This window comes from Opisthorchis viverrini (assembly GCF_000715545.1).
Source record: "Opisthorchis viverrini unplaced genomic scaffold opera_v5_86, whole genome shotgun sequence".
NCBI lineage: Eukaryota > Metazoa > Platyhelminthes > Trematoda > Opisthorchiida > Opisthorchiidae > Opisthorchis > Opisthorchis viverrini.
Genome location: NW_008751742.1, coordinates 170,961 through 198,531, shown reverse-complemented (window position 1 = coordinate 198,531; position 27,571 = coordinate 170,961). Strand labels below are relative to the sequence as shown.

Genomic DNA, 27,571 nt, shown 5'->3' with positions numbered 1-27,571 from the left:
AATAAGCATGTTGATATTCATTGCTTTTAGGCTTGAAGATAAAGTTGAGTGAGTGTGTAAAACTGGTGAGTTGAAATACTCATAGGTTGAATGCATTAATTGCTTGTTGGCCTGTTCATCATCGGGAGCACCAACAGTACCCCTTCAAGTATTGACGAAATGTTTGCCAAGACTGGCGAACAGATCAGAAGGATTAATAGAGTATTTTGGTATATTTATGGAAAGTAAATTAAGTGAACTGTACTTCCGTATCGAAATGGCCCTCTGACGAATGTTTATTGACCAACGTTCTGCACAGCCAGACCAAACACGTCAGAGTTTCTGTACGAATGGGTAGAAAATATGTGGGCTCGTCGACTCTTCTCAGTGTATTCAAATGCTTTCATCTTTGAGACCAAAAAATTTATTAATACCAGTACTAACCGTCCAGAGGTGACACCCTTTCGATGCCTATCTGCCATGCCACTCGAAAGAAGTAATGCCAGGTTGAGCAAGCTTAGACGGGAGTAGTAGAAAAATAGCGGTTGGTTTCGAACAACGGGCCTTCTGATGAGTAAGTTCGCGCCTTAAACATTAAGCTGTCAACTGCTTCAGACACCGAAAGAGGATTTTTAAAGTAGCGGCCAACAAGAAACAGGAGAAACAGCACTTGCATGCCCAATACGTAAAAAGTCGGTCTCAATACTCAGAGTGGCATGTAGCCAGCGCTCTCCAACAAAACACCAGATACTGAAGGCACAGTGGATCACAAACGAACCGGAACAATTGCTCAAATTGATATCTTACAGAAATCGTTGTGAGCCCTCACTCCACTGAAGCATAAAGTTCATACTGAGTGTATTTGCGTTGGATTAAAAATGAACGTGAACTGTATGCTCCAGCTTGTTTTCGATGCTATTAGAAAGGGACAGACATAAGGATAACGGCAAACCTGTTATCCAATCGCAGTTGTTGCGGGTGCAAAGGCTACTGAATTGGTTGCAGAACGCGCGGATGAGGAAAAAGGCTAATTGTCACCGATCTAGACCTTAACATCACGGCGAAGAACAATTATCTTAGCGGTTGTTCCAAAAAGCCATTATGTATAGATTTGGTGTACAAATTTTTCATATCACTAGGATAACAAAACAGGCAAGGGTTGTAGAAAGGCCGGTCTAGAAAATACAGAAGGACGCGTTCGGGGAACAGTCATGTATATTATGCATATTCATATCTCTCTGGTTTGTCCTCCTGCCCTGATGCAATCATTCTGGTGAGCTCACACAGAAGAGGGGCGTCAACGGACTCGAGTACCCATCTTCTTAGAGGTCATCCGCGGTGTGCATTCTTGGCTATGGCAAGGCATTCGGCATCAAATACGGACGAGTTCGTCCGTTCGAATATGATAATTCAGGTCCATGCAGTGCGTCCTGGTGAAGTACTCACCTCATATTTCAGATATCTGGAGTTCAAACACCGGCACCATGATGAATATGTTCTGCTGATGAGTTCTAACAAGAACTACAAAAAACCTTCAGCCGTAGCACCCTTACGGTGCCTAGATGCCATGCCAAAGGAAGGGGGCACAAGAGCTGGAATACTGTCAGGTTGTTCGAGCCCAGACAGGAGCAGTTGAGATGCTGAGGTTGGGTTTGAATCACAGATCTGCCGGTCCATAGGCATAACCACTGAGCTATCTCGAGCGAAACTCGAGTCTCTCACCAGAACAGTTGCACCAGGATAGCAAGCGCGTGATGTGATTCTACAAACTACTCAACCACATACAACCAACTGGGTATCATACAGGTTGACATTTAGATGCAACTAGATGCAACGTTATTGCCAAAATCTTCGTGAAGACACTACCAGAACAAACAAACATACCTAGGCATCCACCTTAAAGATGTGATGGACAAAACATGTATCGTGACTACATTCATTTGACCGAATCCCAAGCACTAGTTGGATGTTCGGCGTACGGAAACATTCGACGTACAGAAACAGTCGACATGGTCTGTGTATCAGGCCTTAAACTGCAAAACGGAGTCTATTAGCCACACAATGCTCTTAAAGCCTTTACGAGTGGAGTGAAACCTTTTGCGCCAAAATGTTGCGTTTTGTTGTGTATGTGCTCAAACCAAAAACCATCCTAATCTATATTCATTTTTTGCATCTCACCAAATTACACTGTCCACTGGAGCAATCATACCTCTGGCGGAAAATTCTGGTGGATTAATTCCCCAGCATCGTTAACCTCAGAATGCCTAAATGGGACTCAAAAGTTCTGACTAGTAATCTCAATTCAATTGCCTGATTACTTTAGTCCATCAGATACACGTCATAGCCTTCGAAAATTACATTCCGTTGTGCCAATACTGAGCGCCCTGCAAAACTGGTCTAAGTGGTTCCATTTGGTTATCCCGCGTTTAATTCTCCAGGTAGGCTCGAATCTTCGTGAATTTTTAAGGTTTTATTAAAACAGTATCAGGCAGGATAGGCTTCCAATGTCAACCAGGCTGTTCCTATGCTTCGTTTTATTCGACAGTTCCTTAGGATAATTTTTGTCGCACGGGAAAAATCGAACTTGGTAAAGATGAGGTAAAACATTCCGTGCCCGTATATAGCAACAAAACGCCAACTGGGAAGGCAAAGTGACGTTATTTCTTATGGAATCTGGATAAGCTGAAGTTACCAAGGAAAGTACTACGTTGTTGCCCAATGTCCGGAATTCCGGAATTTCGTTTTACAAGTCTACAAGCCAATAGTTAGGGGCCTGAAAACACCAAACCACGAAAAAACTCGAAATTTGGTGAAAAACGAACACCAGTGGACGGTTGAACATATATGGCATGAGGACTGAGCTGTCGATTGCTCTGAGTAGTGCTGAAGCCGTACGTAGCGGCCTCGGATGGAGCTGGCGAAAACAGACACTCAACGGTAAACTTTGTTGCGGCTGCGTTCCGTCTGGGAACGGATGTTTCTGATAAGATACCGAGTGGAAAGGAACGTTTTCTGGTTATTAATTGGCCCTCATAAAATTAGTATTATGCCGACAGCACCCACGAGAAACCAATATACCCTATGAAGTGTGGATGGCCGCAAGACTATCGAGGCCCAAAGCCCAAGTGATGCGTCCAGTGTCCGGTGGATCACCCTGCCCAAAAGGTAGCCTAGCATGAGTTCGGCGAATTCCGCTACACAGGGCCTGTCCGATCGCGCGTAGCGGGATAGCTATCACTATAACGCGGATCAGCAGACGGGAACAGCGACCAGCATAGCTCTTGTTTTGCGTAGGTGCGAAAACAGGCCCCTCTGATCGTGCATTGGCCACACGATGCTGTTATCTGTAAAACCTTTACAAGTGGAGTAAAACTTTTGCGCCAAAATGTTCCATATGTGCTCAAACCACAAACCATCCTAATCTACATCCATATTTTTGCAGCACACTAAATTACATTGTCCACTGAAGCCTGGTGGAACGATTTCCCAGCGTCGCTGAGACCCTGGGATGCCTACATGGGGCTAAAAAGTTGGGACTGGCTTTGCAAAATTCAAATCCATTGTGCGAGTACTGAGCGCCTGCACATCCAGACTTAATGACGAAATCAACCGGTGACACAACCCGCCTGCCAAGATCGGCATGCGGAAAAGTGCCACATTTGCACAGATCCGATCCAGTCTATCGACAAACCAGCTAAAGGGATGTCAGACTCGGGTGAGTCACGGTCTGCTGGATTATCCCTACGGGTCCTGCAAGGTGCGTTGCCCCTTTGCTTGCGTTGGGTCAAAGGTGCTAGGCACTATAGCAACACTTGTCTAGTGTGTTGGGTTAGGATGAAGAGTGGGGGAAGCGGCATCAACTCATTTCAAATCATGTTCAAGGCACAAGGCTATGCTTGTTACTACAGGCTTGGTAGTTGCTACTCATATATCACCCATAAAATACACTAAGGCTCCTGAATAATGGAGATACCCTCCACATTCTCAGTAAGTATACTGAGTGAGACACTCCCTAGGCAATCATTGACACCTGCCACTACATCAGTTTGATTCAACCCAGGGAAGACACCTCGCAATTGAAGATAGTTATACACTTGTGATATCTGCTCATTGGAACATCCGCACAGAACGGGACAAAGATGGGGACATCCAACGAGGACTTGGCAAAATATGATTGGTTTTCATGAGTGACTGTCATATGGACCATGTGAAGCAAAGGAAGTTCACTGCAAAGTCCATATTCAGTAGCTGCTTCCGCGTGCAGACCATTCGCTCTTCTGGGGAACAGACACCGAAGAGGAATGGAGGAGCGTCCCAATTACTGCAGCTAAGCGATGTGTTTCGCCTTGGGTCGGCTGTATTAAAAGTGACTACGATTCGTGTCCGGAAAACCTAATTTCATTCAACGTAATGACGATTAGCGATTGTAACACCAACAAATAGATTGTTACTCTCTCCTACTCTCCCATTCATACTGTTATTCTTCAACAGCCCAAATCACGTACGACCTGGCTGTTGGTTTTGTCACGCCCTTGGTGAGTTGATTGGTTGCGAGAGTAGGGAGGGCTAACAAGTAAATCACCACTATAAACCTTGGAGTATTTGTATCAAAGCGTAAACGCCAACCGGTCACCGAGTTCGACGGTAAGCCATCGGGTCGGTTAGCAAACCAACGCATCAATGGTTTCCCCAAAAAGATCAGGTGTATATCACAATCCCACATCACCACGTGGATCAGAATAACACAACTAAACTGACCAATGCATGGAAGTGATTCGCTAAGCCGGTGAAAGCAACTCGCCACATACGCCCACCAACATAACTTTATATGGATGAGTCAGATATTTAAGCTGGGTTGTTCTGTTGACGAAACAACTACGAAGTGGCCAGGCCAAGTCTATATTATGAGAGAATAATATGTATCTGTCCCATGATTCTTTCAAGCTTTCCGAATTCGGTCAATACATTCCATTAGACAGCATGAGTTCATTGTTGAAATATTGCGTACAAATTATTAATGAGTTAACCACTAGCATGACATACGTAGAACGAAAGAAAACCGATGTGGCGGGTTTCTGACATCTGATGAGCACAGAAATCGATGGGCGAAATTTCGTAATAAACGGCACGATAAATATGGGTCTGAGGAAAATGGAATTTTACGTAACGTAGACACAAGGCTGATTGAATTATTCGTGGCTCATTGGCGGATCAGCTGATACATCCAGACCTTCCGTTCGAGCTAAGCCCTTATCGAATAACAACCAGTACGAAACAAACGCTGGTGCTGTGTTTTGTGCCACATCGGTTCGTTTGAACTTCTTATCGCTACAGAAGACGCATGCGGCGAAGCGACCGCGAGTTGTCTGTTGCAGAGGTAGGGCGTGCTTAGCAGGTGTGTTGCTACTACGCGCTGAGGTATATATTAACAAACGTGAACCTGTGGAGAAACCTGTCGGGCAATAAAGCCAGAAGATACTAAGCGAAAGATCTTGTGCGATAACCCTAATGCGGCAAAAAATGATGCTCGAGCTCTTCTAGTGTAATTCGAATCGTTACCCTTCCTGAACCGTCCGCTCCGAGGCTATGTTGAATGATTGCACGTTTTCCCAAATCTGCATAGTCCACTGAGCTTGATACTTCTAGATGAGTTGAGGGTTCGACGACAGATTTATCCACTTCGCTCATGGATATTACTCGCCCTACCGTACAAACTGGTTCCCGTTTTGAACCGAATAGCTCAATAGTGTATAAGTGCACCATAGTGCACTAACTTTGCAAGGTCTGCTGGAGGCGCACTGTGAATACAGTATGCTACGCAGTGCTTCCGCATAAAAGTACATTATTCTGGAGCAAAGTGCAGCCAAACTTGAAAAGCGAGTACAAAGCGCAGCAATCTGGCGCAAACATAGGACATGTAGCTACCCTTTCGCCACATACATGATTGTACAGGTCACCGCCACTCGCTGGATCACGAGATCTATTTTTTCCCTTGCACTCACAAATCAAGCTACAATCGTGACTAACTTGACTACACAGCTCACAGTCAAGCCCTTCATCCCAAGACCTCGTTTTTCTTCCTAATAGTACAAACCACGATACACATCCGATATCGCCCGCCTAACGTCCGATACGGTAGCAAAAAGTCATGTGCTGACACCCACACACACACAAACGTCCTACAAATTGCATGCCAGCACAGCAACACGACACAACTCCCAACAGAGCTTCGCACGTCGCCCAGCTCGGACCAGAGCCGCTCAGGATTTTTACGGCATTCCACTCACGGATATCCAGGACTACGTGTGGCTGTTACAACAGCGAAGAAGACACGAAACCTGCATCCGGATTTACAACAGGATTTATCAAACTGCATCTGCAAAACGATTAGTCCCTTGTTTGCATATATATCTATTGTAGTAACTTTACTCAACAAGCGGACATTGTTAGTGCTCCCCTTTTTCTCGTTCGTATAACTAGTTTTCGGGTTCCGTTAGAGCATTAACAGACCCACGGCCCGAAGGTCGGTCATACACTAGCGCTCTAAATTCAACGTAGGTGCTCCAATAAAGGCAACTGGGCGTACTAGGACGATATGCATAGCTGATGTCTCCAAACAGGCTATCAAATAGAAGTGATGTCACCTCGCAAATATGTCACGCTGGGCAGAAAACAGATAAGCACGAGAAGCCGCCCTGGTCTTCATTGTTGAAAAGATGCCTTATTATTGTAAATGAACCGAACCATCTACTCAAATCCAACACCAACGGAACTAGCAGTTATATGGAGTCGCATTGAGTTGGTGACTGGATGGGCACGCGCTTCTTTCGTCCAGCTTCGGCGATACACACACATATATATTCAGAGTGGAGTAAACAAACTGAACGAATGTTACTGTGCGTGTACGCCTCAACCAAAAACTGAACATTATCCAATAACAACGTAAATAGATGAACAGAATCGACCGGGCCCGCATACATGAAAATTTGCTACTTGAGCGGCGGGTTGGTGGCGATAGTGGTGTCGGTGTTTGTGGTGGTGGTGGTGGTCGTCGTTGCAGTACCACTACACCTAGGACATACGCAAGTACGTACGTATGGAGCGAGCAAAAAACAACTTCAAACATGTGACAAGGGCTAGCACCAGAGAACGATCAGCAAACACGTATGCAAGTTGAAACGAGCCCTCTGCTGAACTCTAACCAATGTGAGCATCGACGTCTCCACACTATCAAGTGTACACACACGAGGCAAGGGGTGGAGCAGAGAGCACGATTTTAAATTGTCAGGCCTGTAGGGCGCAACCGTGGACTGGCGGGGCGAACGTGAACAAGGTCATACAGATGTGTTTATAGCAGAGCCTGAAGCTACCTGGGATAGAGTGAGTCCCCCTAACAAGATACTTATGCGCCCGCATCCGTCGATGTAGGGTTTGATCGGGACAAAATACAAGCAAGGAGATGCAGTGTACAGATGGATAAGACGGTTTGACTGGTCACCCTCGCATATTCCAGACAAAATAAAGTGGAAAATGAATGCAAAAATCATTGAACCAGTTGATGGGACCGTTCAGCCGAGATGTCTGAATACTGTACAGTGTTGGTTGATATCGTCACTTACGTTGTTCTATCATTGTTACAGAACAGTGGAAAACCCTTGGGTCTTTGTCCACTCAGTGTGTCAGGAGTGATAACACATGATGGTAATCGTTCAGCTGTAACACCCTTTCGGCGTCTAGTTGCCATACCACCCGGAGGAAGCCCGAGGGCTAGGATACTGCCAAGCTGCCCAAGTCTAGACAGGAGCAGACAAGGTGCTGAGAGTGGGTTCGAGACACGGACCTTCCGTTCAGTAAATTCGAGCTCTATCCACTGAGCCACCTCGTACTATCTCAGGAGTACGAGTCTTCAATTAAGCTGTGTTCCATACCGGGCCAGTTCAATACCTCAACACCAAAGAGCAGAAGCTTCTGGTGTACACTGCGGAGTTACCTTGTTGAAATATCCTCTCTTAAACCTGTCTAAGCATGGTACAAAACAGAACAACACTAGTTACAATGGGATGGAGTGTGATATATGCATTCGAGTACTGGAAGTCATCCAGTCCGAGGACCTGCTCATTCCGTAGCCAAGGGAGCACCTTGAGGCAAACCGGCTTCTTGTGACAGCACGTCGGAGATAATCCTATCGTTCTAGATTGATGCAGGCGGGTGGAATGGGTCTAATACCATATGGGCCCAATACATTTGCTTCTGCAGTTCAGGAATGAGACATACCAGACCGTTCTACGAGTTGCGGTGGTGGACATGCTAAACCATGTGTTGCCATCAACTCTTGAGTGCAGGAAAAATGCTTGGTCGAAATAATACAGCATCCCCTTTCAACTGACGAAACTTCCAGTTGGTAGGTGATCCGGATGTTTCTAAGCTGCTTATGATGTCATTTGAACGTGAATTGAAACTTTATCACTTCTTGTGGTAACGCAAATGCCAGGCTAATATCGACGGTCCCATTCACAGGTACGGACATGAAAACAGGTTCCCTATTGAATTGTGGAGTTATTACACTTATATCGATCGGACTGACCCGGTACTCAGCAGCTCCATGTGAACTACCTATCAGATAAGGCCAGTAATTCACTTTTATCGCAGTTCCTCGTGGTTCCGTGCTCATGCACTTCAGATTTTTTAACACTGGAATGCCCTGAGTTATCTCGACTGTTTTAGTGCTTTTGCAACGTATTAAAACGGGATCAACGTTCCCTCTGGTTTGTACGCTGTATGGTCCTGAACGTGCCTCACCATAGGAATGGCCAGATAGTCAAAATGACTTTTCCACTTCATTTGCACCATAAACCGCCTTGGTGTTCCAACGACAGATGACTCACATCAGACCGGCACAGTGGCGTGGATGGATGGGAACACACGTACACGTGACAAATCACGTGACTTAATCCCGCGTAGCCAGCACTAATCTGGGTTGCTGTGACGTGAACATCTGGTCAAGGAGTACCTATGTTGCTCAAACTGCAAAAAAGATCCACATAAGTAATCGCCAATGGTGCAACCGAAGGCGAAGCACGGTTAATTCCATTAGGCCGTTTTATGTGCAAATTTTTAGAGAACAGAACAAAACCGAGCTTGAAGATTTCAATCAGTTTGTTGGACTGCAGTTTTGTGGCTGTTGCGGCTGTCCGAGAAAGTGTAATGAGTCCCTGCTTCATGCTAGTCGACAGCATTGCAGAAAACTGCGAATTTCGCACCTTCAAGGGTTGCTGAAAGTTTTCGTTGGACTGCAATGGACCTGTCAGCCAACGTACTCCTCGTAGAGTGAACAGTGGGGAAAAACAAGTGTGTGTGTGTGTGTGCGTGTGTGTGTGTGCAATCACTTTTATCAAGTCAATCAGGTAGCGGAAAGTGCCGCCTACCATGAAATTTTGCGTTCGTATATTTTCGGAAGTCCTGCTTTCAGAACCTTATGTTTTGCACTGAAGGTCGCCTTCTAAAGTAGACAGATGCAGGGCATAGAATCTTTCTAATAAATATTCTCGTGTTGAATCCAGGTTCTCATAGGTAGCAACCTGAGATAACAGTTTGGCGAACGGAAACTATACTGCTATTCACCTCACACATAGGCTTGTGAGTGAAACGATCGATGAAAGAGCGTGACGCATTTGGGAACAGAATTTTGTTAGTTGAACAGAATGGAGGTCACTGACGGGGTACATTGGTCATGTATGTCTTGGAAACTAATCCCAATAGTTGAGGAGCGCTCAAGCTGACAATACGCATAGACCATTCTATTAAAAAGCCGATGGGGTGACTTTCAACCAGTTTCTGCTTACCAGCTGTTGTCTGAACTCATGGGGTCATTGACAAAAAATGAGCAAGTCTCAATGATCCGTTCATCAAGAGACCTAGGAGCATCTGTCTTGTGAAAGAATTCCCAGTGTGCATGAAGTAAACCCAGGAAAGCTTAATGAACGCAAGGATGTGTAGTTAGCAGCTTCAGTAGACACACAAAGCAACCGAAGTCTGTGAACGTCGCCCAAAGCTTCGTTCAGCATTTTTGGCACGTACACAACGGCGATACCCCAAAACCACATCCTTGAGTGGTAACTTCAATAACACCACGAAAACTCCTAAAACATAAACTGCCCTGAGATATTTGCTACGGTTCTCACAGTCAAGATATCAGGAAGGTCAGCTTCATGAAAGCAACCACTGAATGCCCGGAATCTACGGAGACTCTCAGCTCCGCTGGGTGTTGACCAGACAGACAACGCCTCCTCAATATGCAGCGCGTCACAGCCTTGCATCAAACCCAGACAGCGCGAGTCAGCGTTGATCAAGGACAGACAACGCCTCCGCAATATGCAGCACGTCGCTGCCTCGTACTAGAGCCAGACCGCGTGCGTCAGCATTGGACCAAGTTCAGACAGTGTCCTTCCAATAAAAAGCTTGAGGCCGTTGTACTTTTCGCACTCGCACGCACTCGCGCTCTCGCAACAACTGTGTTGGAATATAGCCATTGTGTTCCCTTCCGTGAGCCTTTTTCTCTCCGACACTAGGCTCTGGAGCGGGTCAGCAGCAGATACCTCAGATTGGCGAATCAGCAGATATAACACAAGAACTATAAAATCTCTTTGTACAGGGATTTGAGTTGACTTGAGTAGCCCTTTGGAGTGCCCGTCAGGTTCCTTTTCGTGACTATTCTGTAATACTACTGTGGTGCTGTACACTTGAGGAGGCCCCTATGCAGCACATTCAGTTGAAGAATAACATAAATGAGAGATTCAGCTGAGAGATGAAATGAGTCTTCAGCTAACATCAACTTAACTTGCAGAGGAGTGTATCTCGTCAGTTAGGAAACATCTTTTGCGTGAAAAGGACCCAGTCGACAGCAAAAATGGACAGATTAAGGCCTGGTTATTCGAAGCAGTTGGGTTCTGCTCCAGGTTCACTGTGATCAGTGAACCAACTAATGACGTGACTGAACGGGGAAAAGAAATGTTCAAACATGTAGACGGCGCATGGTGAGATCTGATCGGAATCCCAGATGAATCGCGCAAGTCATCAAGAATGGTTTCTTGCTGGTTCACGAGGTACGGATATCCAGAAACACCTGTAACTTTTTCATGTGAACTACCAGTCTCTACTCTGCACTAGGCGCGGAGATAAAGGCAATGTGCACGAACAGCAGCCAGACCACGGCAGTAGAATGCATACGAAAAGCTCCATAACCAGACGCGTAGTCAAATGAGCAGACCTGCACCCTGATCGACAGTACTCAGAGAATGAATGGACCTGCAGCCACATTGTCTTCATTCTGACGCTTTTTCCTGGTCAGTCCACATCAACAGCAGGAAGCACAAGTAATGCAACGAAGATTGTGGATTCATGCACGGTCAATGGAAATAGACAGATGCTTCAGTATCGGCCGATGCGACACACACTCGGATTAGTCGATTCACGAAACACCTATAAACTACCTATGAGTGGTTTTCGACCTGCTTGTAGTCTTTCATCGCGTCGGAAGAAATCTGGGGGAAGGGACTGGAAATCCGTGACACACTGAAATGAGAGTGCGTGGTGTGAAACAGTTTGCGAAAGACTGCTGTGCACGGTAGAGAAATTCGTTGTCAACGACAATCTAGTACGCCCCGGAGAAATCAAAGCCGGTGAACTGACCTTGGAAACTTCTGAACGGCTAGATTAAGAGCAAACGATCCTCTTTTTCGAGCACAGGGAATTGGTGTTAAACAAAGTTACAAATCCTGAAAGTAGTTTTTGCACAAGACTTTTGCGAGAGAACACTTGGACCGAAAAATTAGAGATCCTCCACTGAACGCAGCAAAATATGACGAAATATGGTTGGTTTTACTACTACGTCTTGGAAGGCTGCAAAATTCGTCCGAATTGTTTCACGGAGAGGTTCATACGGTTCTCTAGTAATTGATCTTGAAGTTCGTAAATACACAGTCAAGGTATACGTCAGAGAACGAAACGCAACACCTGTGACTGGGCCTGAATGGCGACCTGCACCCCCGAATGGTCACGTCCGGATTGATCAAAAACTGTCGGAGCGTCTACAGCATCAACAAGGCAGTTACTAGATCGTTGTTCGAGCATTTAAGAAAACCAAACAAATCGCTTAAAACACCCGCACGTAAGACGCCCGGGATTCCAATCCCAGCCAACCAAAGATGCGCACCGTTGAAAAACTTTGCTGATAGAGCTGCACGTGGAGTACCTCCTCTCTTTGTCATGGACGAATTACTCTATGAGAGGAGCTATGTGTTATTCAGAACAGCTATTTTGACGTTTGACATTGTGCATCTTTTAGACACTTCCATGAAGAACGTGTCTGGTTTGGCATCTGAGTCCTCGTGGAGATAGCGTCAAAAAGGAACAAAAAGTGCAATCGTGCTGTGCTTTCAGCGCACACTTGTTGCGCTACCGGGCAGGACATCGAGTTGAAATGGAACCAGACTGTTGAAGCATACAGATGACAGCATGGCAGACGAAATGCAGGAGAACAAGTGCATTTTCACCGCAGGGATCCACCAAGCGTTCTAATTGGATAACAGGTTGGAGTATGTAGGTAAGGGGTAACGAGGTGAAATACACACTCGGTCATACGTCATTTGTCCGCACTGTTCTAGATTGAAAAAGCTCCTTCATAGGGAACGGAATTATCATTTGACACGAGTACTATCCACAAAGCTAATATAGACTCTTCGGGAAATCCTCACCAGTTTGGCTGTCTTAGGGATCGTCAGGCGTAGTCCCCGATTTTCCGCTGGCCGTATTTCGTACTCCAAGCGAATAGCGTCATCATCAACATCCGTGTCCAACACTGATGCTTCGCTGCCATGATTTACCTGAAAGCCTTATTGCGAAGAAAAGAATGAGAGTGGACGGAGACAAGACACAGTCTGGCCTACCACAATCATTCCGAGGTTCCTACACATCTGGACACTCATTCAGGCAGTCTGGATACAAAATGACTGCAATAACTCCATTGACATCGATAAGCAGCAATATCTTGCAGCGTTTCCAACCAGGCACAGTGGGGATCACGCGGTCCCCATCCTGAAGAGCGAGTCCTAGGAACAGCATCCCGACTTTTCGTAATCTTTTTTACATTCCTGTGCCAGGTCAATGTTGGCCACCTCTGCGCTTCTGTCACTCAGAACTGAGCACATAAAATAGCTCTGTTAGGGATGCGCAAAACATGGTCCAACCAACGCAGCTTCTGGTGCTGGACACATTCTCCCATGGCAGTAACCGAAACAAACATGTGGAACCAAACACTTATTTGCGAATTCCGGATGGATTCAACGTAAAATTCTCGAACCGAACATACTGCGAAAAGGACACCATATGCTACAGTTGGGCTGACAATCCAGGTATCGGAGAATACCATGAAGCATATATTCCAAGGTTTTACTAGCTCTTATTACCACATAAATTTGCAAGTGTCGAAATTCGGATTAAGACCGTCCAATATCCAGAGAGATGTTGCGGGTTTCCAGTAGATGTTCGTTGCAGTTACTTTTTAAATGCAGCGGTGAACTACATAGAGGATTCGGGAACGTAGTCAGGGCAAACAGCTTGTCTTAACCTGGAAGAGACTGTTGAGTTACACCCAAGCAGCTCAACCGATTCAACGTGACGTTGGAACGCTGACGGGGGGAAAGTCTGAAAATGTTTTCTAGAACTCTAAAGTTTCAATCGTTCTAATCAAAAGTCCAGGTAAACAAGGGAACTGCGGAATTAGAGCATTAGTGTAATATGAGGCACGAACTGTCAGTGTGTCGAAATATTGGTAGCCCCGGTGTTTGCTGGTGGCTGATCAGATGGTCGTTGATCTATTCGACGAGCTTAGGAAAAGGCTTGCAAACCTTTTTCGTCTCCAGTCGAGGAGACAGTCAGTGCGCAATTGAGTGGGTCATGCTCCTCCTCGACTGGGGACGAAACGTTTGCAAATCCACCGCCAAGCTCAGCAAACAGATCGACGAACACCTGACCAACTGTCAGCCATCGCACGAACTATCGTTAGAACTAGGCCGTTTTTCCGTCGAATGCGTCAGAAGGATGAGTAGATTCATGGTTTCAATGGACTGATTTGGAAGTCAGGCTCAACTAAATTGACTCATCACGAAGAGTTTGTCCAGGGAATGTGGGACTCTAATGGACTTCTATCCTATGTGAGTGGGGAAAAAACTAGTGAAAATTTGAAGATTCTACTTTGTTAAGAGTGAAAGGGGGACGAGAGGGACCCAGTGGTTAGAGCGCGAATTTACTGACCGGAAGGTCCATGGTTCGAACCCGACTTCTGCTTCTCGACTTCCCCTGTCAAGGCTTTGGCGACCTGGCAGTATCCCAGCCTCCTTCGTGAGAAATGAAAGAAATCCGTCGAGCTGATTTCGCGCAAGTATGATGATAGCATTTCTGCCATTCGTGTAGGGTTACAGAACACAGCAAGAGCAACACAACAAGAGCACATGCATAAACTCGTCACACCAGTAGACCCGGTGTTTTTGAGCAAACTTGGGTTTCAACGATGCACGGGTCAGCCTGGGGTTTTTACGCTACGAGATAGTAGCCATAATCTGGTGAGGTCTGTACTCAGCACTGCATTCCGTGTTCAAGAACCATAGGTCTCTTGGAATCGAAGGAAGAGAAATGCGTTAAACCGATGTCTGTTTCCCTTCCCGAGTTCTCAGCTGAGTTTTCCCACCTGCGAACGCCGCATCCCAAACCACATAACGAGAGCACTACCCCTAATTCCGATTATCTTCTCGCTAGTCACGACAGTTTATCAGGGTGATCCAAATTTAACCAACGATGAAACCGTTCCATTTATAGTTTTCTCCCGACCAACTTCCCTCGGATAAACTGATGATGGTAAATCCACTAAGATCAGACGAGTTCACCGTACCGAGTTTGATCATCCTGCTCACTGGAGTGCCCAAGAAACAGAAACAAAAGTGTGTTTCGATGGCAAATACTGCACCATAATGCAGTTTGTACGCCTTTCTAGATCGAATCGGCTGAACGTCGCAGCAGTCCCGCTTGCAAGACATCCACTGAGAGTCCTACAGAAAGAAAGCGCCTCACGGCCCTGCAGCAAACATGCAGCCCATGATTATTGTGCAAGAAAAGTTGCCTAAAACACAACCAACGAGTACAATGTTGGCCGTGAGGTGAGCTAGGATTGGACACATGAGCGCATTTGAGGCTGCACTCACCAAACAACCAGTGCATCCCTTACTCACAACTCAGGCGAGGCAGGCAGAACATGTCAGAATGAAAATTGAAAACGCAAGTTTAGTCGTCAAGGCAATGCTGAAGTCTTGTGGTTCCGTCCTGAAACAGTCGCTTCGGCAGGCTAGTACCGGTTTGCTGTGAAATGCACAGGACATCATGAAGACATACCGTTCAGTCGCTGAGCCTTCGACTCAACGCTTTGTGGCGTTGATGTCTAGTCCAGGGTTTGGTATGCGCCTGGACTCAACTCAAGGCACACAGCATGGTCCCCACGACCACGTTCGCACACGCCTTTGGTGGCACGAAAGTCACGAGTGCCGGTCTAATGCACACACACTTCACCTGACCGAACAAGTCAAAGCGTGCGTCACCAGGCGAGGGTGGGGCACAGTTCTGTTTTCGCACGTGACGCCTGTGCTGAGCAGACGATTTGCGACCTTGGAATCCACACCGACGGCTGAGCTGTCATAGGCCCGCACATCACGTGCTGGACGGTATAGCTTGGACTTTGATTGGGTAATCAGGCAGCAAATACCTGAGGACCGATACGACCGTTGAGCCGCCTGAGCACAGAGGTTCGCCATTCGACCGTTCGAACTTCGAAGTCCAAAAGGTTTATCGAAGTGTTGGTAGGTTTTTCTCTCGATGTTTAGATGTATACTGGTGATGTCACTTTTCAGCGTTCCTAATTGTACAGCTCAACGCCACGAACCTTCAAACGCGGACGACCAGTGTTGCTGGAATCACTGCTTGTACTCTGCCACTCATAGTTGCACTCACTTCCTTCCTTTGCCATCATCTGAGCTTGCAGCCGACTCTAATTCTCCTCTGTACGTTCACTTTTTGGCCTATGAAACCCCAACCAAGTGCTTCCAAAAATTAGCTCCTAAAAGTACACTAAACGTCCATCCTTTTGTGTCGAGTGTGTACTACCCTACAGTTTACAACGGTATACACTTGTAATCAATACCGCTGTCGTCCTGCCTCACAACTACGTGGTGTATCCTATTCAAAAGGAAGAGAAGAGTGCCGACCCTATCCAAAAATACCTCAGTTTCTGAGGAAAAAGGGTCAAGTTCCTACAGTATACGTATGGCTCAGCCGTTATATTGGCCACTTTAGTTGTTGCGACAATGTTGTTGAGCAAAACAACAGGTACGTTCAAATATGGTCTCTGAGACGCACAGAAACAGCTTCAATGTACATTTCAGTCTTTTTTTCCAGCCCAGTTTCCTCTATACCCTGTTTTAAATGTCAAGAAGTCAGGTCGGTGGCGTGAAAAGCGAAAAATGTGTCCAGTACTAGTGCTGCGCGTGGCTGCCGTATGACCTGTCCAGTGTGTGTATGGAGACCCTGGCTTGGACCCCCAGTGAACTTAGCCCATTGATCTCAACTACCCGATTAGACGTAGATGATTTCGAACTTTATCTTCCCTAGGCACTCAGCTCCTAGATCGTATTTCCCGATTATTCATGTAACATGTGGCAGTAGCCCTTCAGCGAAGGTCACACAAGTGTCTCACAGAAGTCTCAAATCTTCCTACGAAAATTCCACTTATTTCCAAAGGCGTTTGTGAAATCTTGTCGGATTTACGAAGTTACGAACAATACGGGCGTAACAAATGGCCCATTCCCCTATTTCATTAGTCACCGCTGGATTACGCAACTAGTTCCAGCGTGCTTTGAAGGCAGTTTGGTATGTACCCATACCTGGCCCAATATCAAACCTTCATTGTTTGGCAGTATCTAAAGGCTATTTCCCCATCTGGATTTGGCACTATTTGCAGCATCCTATTTTTGTGTGCCAGTCTTTCATTCGTAATAGTGTTACGTCCATCAAACCGATGCCAACGAACTCATGCTGAGATGTTTCTTTCGGTGCTGTTGAAAACTGCAGACATTCTGCCCTTGACTGCCAGCTTCTCTTGGATTACCGGTGTACCGTTGTCAGCGACAAGCGTACAAAGGCATTCACAATGACGACAAATTCCGGTCCATTTTATCTCCGAGTATTTCGGATTCGATGGAGTCACTTCTTGTGGATAACTTCACAAGCGGGTATTGATAATCCGGCTTCAGTAACGGAGGGTTTCGTGACCCCATCGATCTAATGACGCTGTTAAGTTCCTGGAAAATTCAAGCACCGAATTCCCGACCAGGCCATACCCCGATCATGGCAACCAAACAGCTACCGTGTCGCATAATTAGGAAAACGTTGAACTGGCAATTATTGGGATGCGGTAGATTTACGATTTGGAGTGCATCGCCACGCCGCATGAGTTAGAATTATTACAGGGTGTTACGCCTGCAATGCAGTGGCATGGATTTGGATCTAGGTAAAGTGAATTGACGGACAACCCAACACCGGTCTCGCTCTGTTTTGGTTCACCGAATAGCAAGGTCACCGGAATTTCAAGAAAAACCAAGGAAAACCTACTAAATCATTCAGATTTAACGCAATTTCTAACCGTTGCTTCTCTCCTGTGCTATTTCCAACGTTTCCCAGCACGGTTTCCGCTAGTATTCCTGTTCCCAAGCAATATGTATTCGGCCACAAGGGGCAGCGCGGTTGGAACAGATAGAGTACTGTAACATTCACGATTGTTGACCGATTTCAGCGTAGTAACACCACAGCTTGCGACCTGGGATCAAACGTCCCAGAGAGTCAAGTACCAGAAAAAAGAAAACCGATTTTGTGATGCTTGTGCGACGAGACTGATGGGACCGAACGAAGCCGGTTGAGACGACAATTCCGGAGCTGTTTCATTGTGTTTACGCGGTTCGTTCTAGACCCAATGGATTCACAAAGCTAGAAACGCAAGACATCCATTAAAAGAGTCAACAGAAATTATACCAAACACGCCAGCGCTCTGACTTTGAAATGCGTTTTTCCTGTGAACACCACGTTTTAGACACAAGTGAAACAGAAACCACATACTACACTCAAATTTCCGCTTCAAAAAATCGTTCACCTTTCTGAGCTTGTGAAACCAACATTTTGGGAAAAAACAAGAGCTCATGATAAGAATGTAAGCAATGGTGTAGTCCTGTTTAGTGCCTACCCCACCCAAAAAAAAGGATACGCTCAAGGGAAACAATCTAAGCAAACACAACGTGTAAAGGAAATGCCCCTAAAAAGGGTTTCAGAGACGATCCAATACACAGGATTCAAACACGAAATTAGTATAAAGGGCCACAGGGGGTGTGGCGCTTCAGGTGTAGACGGAAAAGAGGCATCAGGCGCGTATATTCATCAATCATCCGCAATCATCATCACTCGGTTCACCTTCCGTGAGAACCGCCGAGCACGACAAATAAGCACGAGTACGTACCCCTACTCAAGAAAGGGAACAATGACGAGTGGTCGGGAACTCGACTGTGATATCTTCAATCGATATTTTAATTGCGACCTGTGTAGACAAATGATGTTTTGTTCGTAGCCAAGGCTAAGTCAGGTCTTATCAGAAACAGTTCACCAATATGGTGGGTTAGTGTAGCAGCCTTCCTTAAGACAAAATCTGTGGAGCAATAAAAAAATCAAACAATAAGGGGTAATCGCATAGGACAATCCAATTGTGGTGTCTCCTATTGGGGAGCAAATCGGTCATTTGAGTAAAGAACGTTCGGCTCCTTCAGTTCTAAGGTTTGTTTCTCTGAAGAACAGTAGTAAGACCACCTGCCCCCGAAACGGACTTCTCGACGGGAGTATTTCCCCTTGGGAGCTTCTCCGGGAATAAGATATTATGCCACAGTTTAAGACGGATCTTCCTCCTTTGGTCTTGAACTTGTGCGGCCACTTGATTTGAGCTTTTCGAATACCGGGGATTCAGTAAGTCACATATCGAAATGGTCACTATGAAGCTCAATGTCCGCAGCACATTTATAATCAACATCGTGCTCGCCTGAACTAAAAAGAATTTTTCACCACAAACGACACGAAGCGGACCACATTTGCACCGATTCATACTTCGAACGCCCGAAAAGCCATACTGTTGTGGGTTGGGCAAGTTCTACAGTGTCGGTTAAACTTGCAGGTGCGCCCATCGTGAATTGAGGACTTATCTCAGATATTTCATGTGCGGAAGACTACACAACCGTAGTTGACGCCGTCCCTGCGAAGTAGCGTATAGCGTACAATAGATAGGTTACAGTTCGGATGAGAACCACACTACTGCACCCGCACATCACGTCAATCACTTGTGTCAATCTGTCAGAGCTGTTACAAATCGTTACGTGAAGCGAGCCTAGCTCGGTTTGAAGCACTACAGTTCATCATAACAAAAAACATCAAATAAACGAGCGCCGAATACAAGAGGAATATTGATGGCTCGTCATTAGTTCCACAGCAGGCATGGGATATTGAAAAAGGAGCATCAAGACAAAAGTGCACTGACAGCCCGAACCCAAATTTTCATGTTCATCCGGTAACACAGAGTATGCTTATTTTTGGGTTTGGAAGCGAACGAGAAAACATATTCGTAGGATACCAAAGTGTTTCAGCGATGGGTTTTTTCATCGTGGGAAATTGATTAGTAGGAAGCGCATTGCACACTTCGCGCCCTGGGACAGAGAATTTTCATTGGCTTAGAGGACAACTTATCATGGTAATGTATTTCTAAATAACAGCGAATGCAATGTTATATGAGTAACACACTACTCATTAGGTTGCTGAAAACTTTCCGACACAATATGACGGGCTTCGCTTTCCTCGCGGCTCATAAGAACACCCTAAACGAAACAAAAGTGAAACAAATTGATGAGTAAATGGGTGTTTTTCGCTAATTTCGTGCAATTTTGATCAAAGGAGAACATAAGTTTGAGCGAAACTCGGGGGATGCACCTAGATGCTGAGTTCCAAGAATGGCAAAACCAGTGGTTGACTGTTGCAGAGTTCCCAGCAAGTTTTCGAGTAGTGTGCTACGCCTATACGATGTATTGCGACAGTGACGTATTGTGCCAACTGAAACATGAGGAGCCCGGTGTAGTGCATCCAGTTGAGGAAAAGCATCACAAACGAGAGTTCCAGTTGGGATTCAGTTAAGTTTTCCGAGAAGACCAAATAGGTACACAAATCAGTGTACTTCGTGAGTGCAATATTTCTTCTAATGGCTTCGGTATTTACAAAGTTAACGTATGATGCTTCACCTTGTTTCTTGGCCGTGCTACTTTCAGACATTGTTTCAACCGCGAATTGCTGAAAATGTGAAGTCCAAGAACAGTCTTAGGGGTGGCTTCTCGTGCAGATTACACATACGTGTAATTCGACTCCATAAGATTCTAGTGTTACAACGAACGTTGCTGTGTTCACATCCACGGATAAACTGTCAGACATCAAGTGAACGCAAGTCAAAAGAAGCCCACTGATGTGGTAGAATGGCATACCAACCAACCTGATAGCGTAAATCGTTTAACGTGATAGCCAACCATTAAATCTGGGTGGATAGCCCAGGATATCGTTGTCGTGTTATCATGCCTCGGGTTCCAGCGGATCTGACAGGAAATGAAGCCCAAACCCTAACGTTTGTCTCCCTGAGGAGTGTTTCCTGCCATGTGGTCCCTCGAGGGGAAGAGTACCGTACATGAAACATCGGTTTCATTGTCAAGAAGAAAACGCGAGTGGTGATACGGAGGAATGAGAGCAAGAAAGTCGAAACAAAAATTTCTTACTACTGGCGTGACGGAGGAAACTTCAACACTAACTCTTAGTGACAGCTTTCAGTAAACGGATCTTTAGGTGGCAAAACCAGTGTCTTTTGCAAAGCAGATAATTGATCGAAACTTGTGGACACTGGCTTTGAGAACGAGATCCACTCTCGGGGGTTGCAAGTGCTGTGTAAAAAGGGTAACATTACGACACCCTATAAATGGGTCAACCGTCAACAGGGTTCAAGAACAAAGTGAATTCAATTAGGTGCACTACGAGTGCAACTATTTTTGTACTTTAGAGTCGGGTGTATTCAAGAATACTGCGGCTCAGTTTACATGCTACCTTTCGGACGCTGACACATTACCCTGCTTGGATGTTATATAAAAACTGACAGACCATTTAAAACACAGCCCACACTTCGTTAAACAAAACCGCAATTAGGTCGCAGACACAATAACAGTTTCTGGCGAATATCCGTGCGCTCTCATTTATTCACTATATTTCGACTCTAGCTGTCTACAAATTATCTGGGGCAATGGTACAATGAATCAGGAGCAACTGAGTAGCAACGAGGTCTCGGTTGCACGAAGAGGGGGAATGTGATCAGCTGATTGCACTCCAGTGCTAATGAACCGAGCAAAATAGTGTTGAGGTACTGCAGACCCATCGAAGCTCCTGAGCCACCATGTTTCATGGAGCTTCATTAGGTTCGCTGAACTGACCACTCGGATTGGAAATAGGGCTCATCTGGCTCTCACCAGAACATACTCTGTTGCGAAGAGACTGGACCCTACCGCGAAGCGACGGTTTGTGTACTTACATAACCTATTAAGTCATAGTGGAGTGTGTACATGTGACACTAAGAGAGCCTCCCATACCAGGTTGGTAAATGGGTGAGTCTGACAGACACTGCTTCCTGGCGATCCAAATTGGCGACTTGCTCCTTAAAAATGTAGGCTGCTCTAACCATATTAACCAACCACCGCTGCCTTGTGGTTCAATGTTTGGGCCACAGACTTCGGTCGAGGGTCCATAGCATCCTCTTGTCTGTGTCTTGGTACTCTGGCACTATGTACGCCACAGTGCACAGTTGCAATTAATTTCTTGCCAACTCGGCCGTTGCATGGTGCCATCAGCCGGGATGCTTCACAGCGCGGCGGGTAAGCGGAAGTAGGCCACTGTCGACGACGCCCATCTTCCTCTTTCACATAATCAATATTCTTTACTCCTTACCTCGTTTCTGGCGACATCTCCATAGGCCCATTTTTAAGGACTGATAGAACCTTTCGCCTCCCATTGAAACTAGCTGCAATAACTACAGCTGACTTTGCCGCCTCGGTCACAGACACTTCGAAGTCACTCTTCAAACCCCGTCGCTCAGTCTATCTAGCATTCCCATTCTGAAACAAGCTGGACAACAAACTGCCCTTGAATGTATGCTGGACTCGCTCTCAATTGATGTAGGCCATCTGTCTGAAACGGGGATTCAAGATCCAAGTACGGTTGTTGAACTGACCACTCATTCGGTTTCCGTTCGCTTCTTGCTGCGAACCTCTGGTAATCCGGAAGTCGCTGACGGTGGTTCTGCTTGGGTTGACATTGTTCTAAACCACCGAGTTAAACGCTCCCCGCTTGAATGACTTCCCGTTAGTATTCACCATTCTGCGCTTCGTTGGGCAACGTCTGTAAGAGTATTCCGTAAACGGGTTGATGACCGTTCCCTGTTCATTGTATTTGCTTACGTCACAATCGACTGTAGCTCTGATACGCTCAAAGACGGTTTTTACGGCACTTAATGTGCGAGCTGAGCTTGGATACTGTCATGGTTGCCGCAGATAAGAATACCCAAGTAGACGGACTTGGGTGGTCTTCGAAATCGAGGCTCACGGACAATGGCGGACCTTCTGCGATTGTGTACTGACCACAGTCTGTTTATGTGGGGTAAAAACTTTCGAAACAGCTGGAGCCATGTGGCCACATGGCGTCTTTAGCATGTAAGCCAACTCTCAGCACAGATAAACGAGATTGCGACGAGCTTTACGTGGTGTGAGTCAACCACTGACCGTCGCTCCTTCTGGGACACCTAGGTGGATTTGGATAAGGTACCTTTTCGTTTACGCTTCTGTGTATGTCTTCCAAAGGCGCGCACAAGATGCACATACCTCGCTTGGCTATTGAGAAGTTCTCGCATTCTGATGTGAATCAAGCCTACAAAAACCACTTATTGGAGCCCCTTTCGGACAACACGTCTTCCGACGGTGACTCTTACTGGGAGGTACTCTTCACAAATCTGCAAGGTCCTGGGAGCTCTGTCGGTGGAACGCCACAAGCAACCAGATCCAAGCATTGGGCCTAGAATAACACTCTAAAATCACTCGAAGTTTGGACATGTATTTCTCATGATCGACAGTGCACTGGAATGCGACGAACCGTCAGACATCAGGTGAAAAAACATCTGGGCGGATCTAGAAGCTTGGTGGGTCCAGAAAAATTGTGTGCCCCAGAACTTCGTGAATAATACAAGTATATATTTGTGAGCAGGTGAGAGTGCATAAGGAGCTCTCCAAAAGCTTTCCTGCAAGCAGTGGTATCTGACGGGGCTGTCCATTCACCCCATTTTTGTTTACTTTTGTCAACGATGAAGTAATGGGGCGAACGTTGGAAGATCTCCGAAACACCGGCCTGCAGGAACCTCCGAGCGGGCACCTTGTCGACCTGGTATATGCAGACGACATTGTCATTTTTAAAAGTAGGAAGCGCAAGGAATGCAAGCAATCAGAGCAAATTAATCCAGTCTTTCGGATATAGTCTTTAACACACCTTTTGAGGAGTGATAATGAAAGTTGTGGAACATTATACATATCTCGGAAGTTGAATTAGCTCTGAAGGTAGTATGCAGTTAAAGTCAACGCATGGATATCAACGGCCACAACTGATTCGCCAATTTGCGCCACTTGTGGCATCAAAAAGGTATGCCACTGGGCCCCAAAAGACGCGTTTAGCAGACTACAGTCGCGGTGCACGGCTGAGACTAAGCCATTTCAAACGGAGGACCTCGGAACTCTTCAGGTCTTTGACGACAGACGTCCAAGAACTATGACTGGATTGAGCTAGAACCAGTGAATTCGGAATGGGATGAGCATGAAACGGGTCTTTTGTGAACCAGAATGTACTTTATTCAAAGAAGCATTCGTCACTGCATACTAAGGTGACTGGATCCTGTGTTATGCATGCTGAGCGCTATTCTCCGTGCCCATTTCGCAGTGGCGGAAACCTAGAGGTGGACATAGTTTGACATGGTACAAAAGAATTATGTTACAAAGTTTAGGCATTGTTAGTGCTATTCGGCTTCCAGGATGAGGTTCACGTGACACTGAATGAGACGGCGGCTAACTGATGTCAGTGGCATTCATGTCGTCAGTTTCTATCTGTATGATCCGACTGAGCGTTGGAGATGTGGACATCGGCGGCTAATGTCAGTGGCATTCATGTCGTCAGTTTCTATCTGTATGATCCGACTGAGCGTTGGAGATGTGGACATCTCGGATGCTTTTGTTAGGCTGGTCCTAGGTCCCCTTCATATCACTTTTTTCTTTCTTCTTGTCAAATGAATTGACATGTTTGTACGGGAGTGAAGCACCATTGTTCTCACCTGGTGTTGCTGTTACCGATGATGACCCCTCCCGGTAGGGATCGAGTAACGATGAGACACACGAGTGATCGCACAGTCCCGATTTTGTCTCCACGACTAATGGCCTGACATTGCGATATTAATGCACAACCACACGGTAGTACTGGAGACCTTTTCTGTAACAATCGTTTTCAATATGAACGTATGGCTGTGCACGGTACGACTATTGCAAAGCTAGATTATTCTTCCCTCCAGTAAACGATTACCAGTAAAGCATGGCCCAGTTTGATTGGTCTTTTTGAGGCTACAATACAGAGGGGCAGAGCGTTTTGCAAGCCAAGACTAGCGGTGATGCTTACTGACAGGTTTCGTCAGTAGTCGGGGAGACAAAAAACGAGTCATCCGTATGACTCGTCAAATGAAGGTTCCTTTGCTCGAGGAGCCTCAAAACAGGAAACACACTTGGGAGGGGGGATTCGGGTGAGATTTCCTTTGTGGCAACCCCGTTACGGTTGTCATAAATTAACAAATGCGAACCGAGCTATAGGGATTCGTGCACTGACCTCAATTGTCACGCTACAACTGGGAGCAATACAACATCCAACATACGTGAAACTCGAATGCCTTTGCTTGGATTGTAAGTGGCGATTTCAGAAGCATGATTATACACGTTGTGGATGCAGAAGCACATACCAAAAGACTAGTGGTTTTTTCAACAACGCCGACGCCTTTTTGTCCCCTTCGACAACAAAAACGAAGTCTGCACATTTCAGATAGACAAGGTTTTCGGCAGAAGCTATCTGAACACCACGGTCTTGAAAACGTTTTATTGTTCACCTCATTATCTCGTCAACCACGAAATTAAATAGGAATGGAAAGATTGGACACCTTTGATGGATCTCTGTTAGGGAAGCTGTAGAGTTCTCCGTATACTCTGACGCGTACGGAATTCTGAGAATATACAGGACCTATTCACAAAGTTCAGGGCATTTCCTGCTGAGAGTGCGCTAAGTAGAACGGACTTATGAGAAAATTTAAATACACTCTGGAAGCCCAGGATTACCGAAAGTGTGGCTTGCTTATACGTATGGCGTTGTTCTAGAACCTGATGGAGTGAGGGGATCTGGTCAACGCAACTCCGGGATCCCGCTTGTTGCTTTTCGGGTTTGTGCCTTACCGGCCACCACAGGGTGACGAAGAAGTGACGTCAAGAGTCTCGTTACGACTGGTGCGAAAGAGTGATACATTCCCCTGTCACATTGTCTTGAGTCAACAGGTGTGTGCATCACATAGAAAAGAAGAAAACGGAACACGCAACAACAGAACACTACTTACCGTTTTGCGTACAAATCCCCATTAACCGAATGATATGAGGATGAGCATTCAGGAGCACCATAATTTGGATCTCCCGAAACAGACTGATCAAGTCTTCGACATTGTAGGCAGCTAGAAAAAAATTCATTAAGCCAGCGGTCAGTATATGGTAAACAAATGGATTGAATTGCTCTAGGTACATACGCTAAAAGATCACAGGAAAAAATGAGGAATTCATTTGAGTCCCAAGGTAGCACGTTTTTTAATGAGTAGACGAGTGTACGGCTGACTCCATAAAAATTGCACTGTAAAGTGAGCTGTTCAAAGCATGCATTGGCAGTGCTTCAGCCTAGATAACCTGGCGGCTAGAAACATGGAGCGGCATTTTGCCGACCTGAGGTCCGTATCCCAATGAACTGGGCAAGATGGACCAAGTGGTTATAACGCGAATTTACTGACCGGAAGGTCTGTGGTTCAAATCCGACCTCTGCCTCTCGACTTCCCCTGTCCAGGCTTGGACAACCTGGCAGTATCCCAGCCCTCATGCCTCCTTCGTGTGGCACGGCGGCCAGACACCGAAAGAATGCTACAGCTGAACGATTTTTTTCCAATGGACACATCCGAACTGGTCACCGTCTTGATGATCAGTACGCTAGCTTTGTCAGCTATAATTTTTTCCCGTAAAAATCGGATAAAGATGAGTAGGTAATAAGAGGTTGGTATGAGTCCTGTTGGGTATTCAGTTGAACTGCAACTGCCCAAATAAACCAACCCCATCAAGACGTCTCCATTGTGTGGGTGAGGAAATGTTCACGTTGTACGATATATTTCACGTCACCCTTCTTCCGCCCGCGGCTAGTTGCGCTGCGAGATCACACCACTCACCCACACTAGTGGCATTGACGTTAGCAGCTTCTCTGCTTAGTGTGAATCAGTCCTAGGAAGTTCGTGTACCTCGAAGGCTTGTGTTAGGTTTGTACCAGGTTTCTTTGCCGACCTAAAGCTGCCATCTTGACGTGGTGGTCGGGCTTCAGTGCTGCAATGATCCCGCGGGCTACATTGGCTGGAACTTCGTTCCACAAGGTGCAACCATGCCAGGAAGGCCAAAGGGGAGCAACCAGACCAAGAGCAGCGAGGCCCCGTACTACCAGTAATCGTGCTACGAGGCGGCCTGGAGGTAAAGTCGTACTGTCCTCTGCGACAGGAGTGTGAAGGCAGTAAGGTGTTTCCCCCAGGCGACCAGCATGTCCATATTTATGGAAGCAGCGATGCTGCCTTCCACCGAGGAAGGACGGGTTAGAAAAGGTCGGCCCCAAAAACCGCACACTCCGATCGCCCAACGGTTGACCGTGACCGCCGGCGCATTATCCAATACGGTCGAAATACTTGTAAAACCAAAGAGCCCGGTGCTGCTCAAAAGACACCTGCTGTGCGCAGCCGCATCAGGAATGAGATAGTAATGTCTTATTCCCTGCGCCCTCGGGTTAGGCCATATCCCTGCAGCCGAGCAGGTCAGACTGTGGAGGTCGAAATACAAAACCAAAGAGCCCGGTGATGCTCAAAAGGCACCTGCTGTGCGCAGCCGAATCAGGAATGAGACAGTAATGCCTTATTCATTCCCCCCTCGGGTTAGGCCAACCCCCTGCAGCCGAGCAGGTCAGACTGTTGAGTCGTCGGCTCCGGGTAGGGTCCCCAAAGAAAACCCTACATTCTCCCACTGCCTCGTGG

At 46.3% G+C, this 27,571-nt stretch overlaps 3 protein-coding genes across 3 annotated transcripts in view; 2 read left to right on the top strand and 1 right to left on the bottom strand.

Moving 5' to 3' along the window:
- Window positions 1–27,571, bottom strand: part of T265_04885 (hypothetical protein) — a gene marked incomplete at both ends in the record, with an annotated part of 72,360 nt that overhangs the window by 18,383 nt on the left and 26,406 nt on the right. The window contains one exon of the mRNA XM_009169745.1: window positions 25,865–25,975. Within this exon, the coding sequence (XP_009168009.1) occupies window positions 25,865–25,975 (111 nt within the window). The remainder of the gene's footprint in view (window positions 1–25,864; window positions 25,976–27,571) is intronic.
- Window positions 3,682–10,377, top strand: T265_04886 (hypothetical protein; the record flags this gene model as incomplete). The annotated part of the gene is made up of 5 exons (XM_009169746.1): window positions 3,682–3,736; window positions 4,471–4,514; window positions 6,067–6,282; window positions 7,620–7,829; window positions 10,195–10,377. 5 exons carry the CDS (start codon window positions 3,682–3,684, stop codon window positions 10,375–10,377), a joined length of 708 nt encoding a protein of 235 aa, XP_009168010.1.
- On the top strand, window positions 15,118–22,538 carry T265_04884 (hypothetical protein; the record flags this gene model as incomplete). The annotated part of the gene is made up of 2 exons (XM_009169744.1): window positions 15,118–15,188; window positions 22,244–22,538. 2 exons carry the CDS (start codon window positions 15,118–15,120, stop codon window positions 22,536–22,538), a joined length of 366 nt encoding a protein of 121 aa, XP_009168008.1.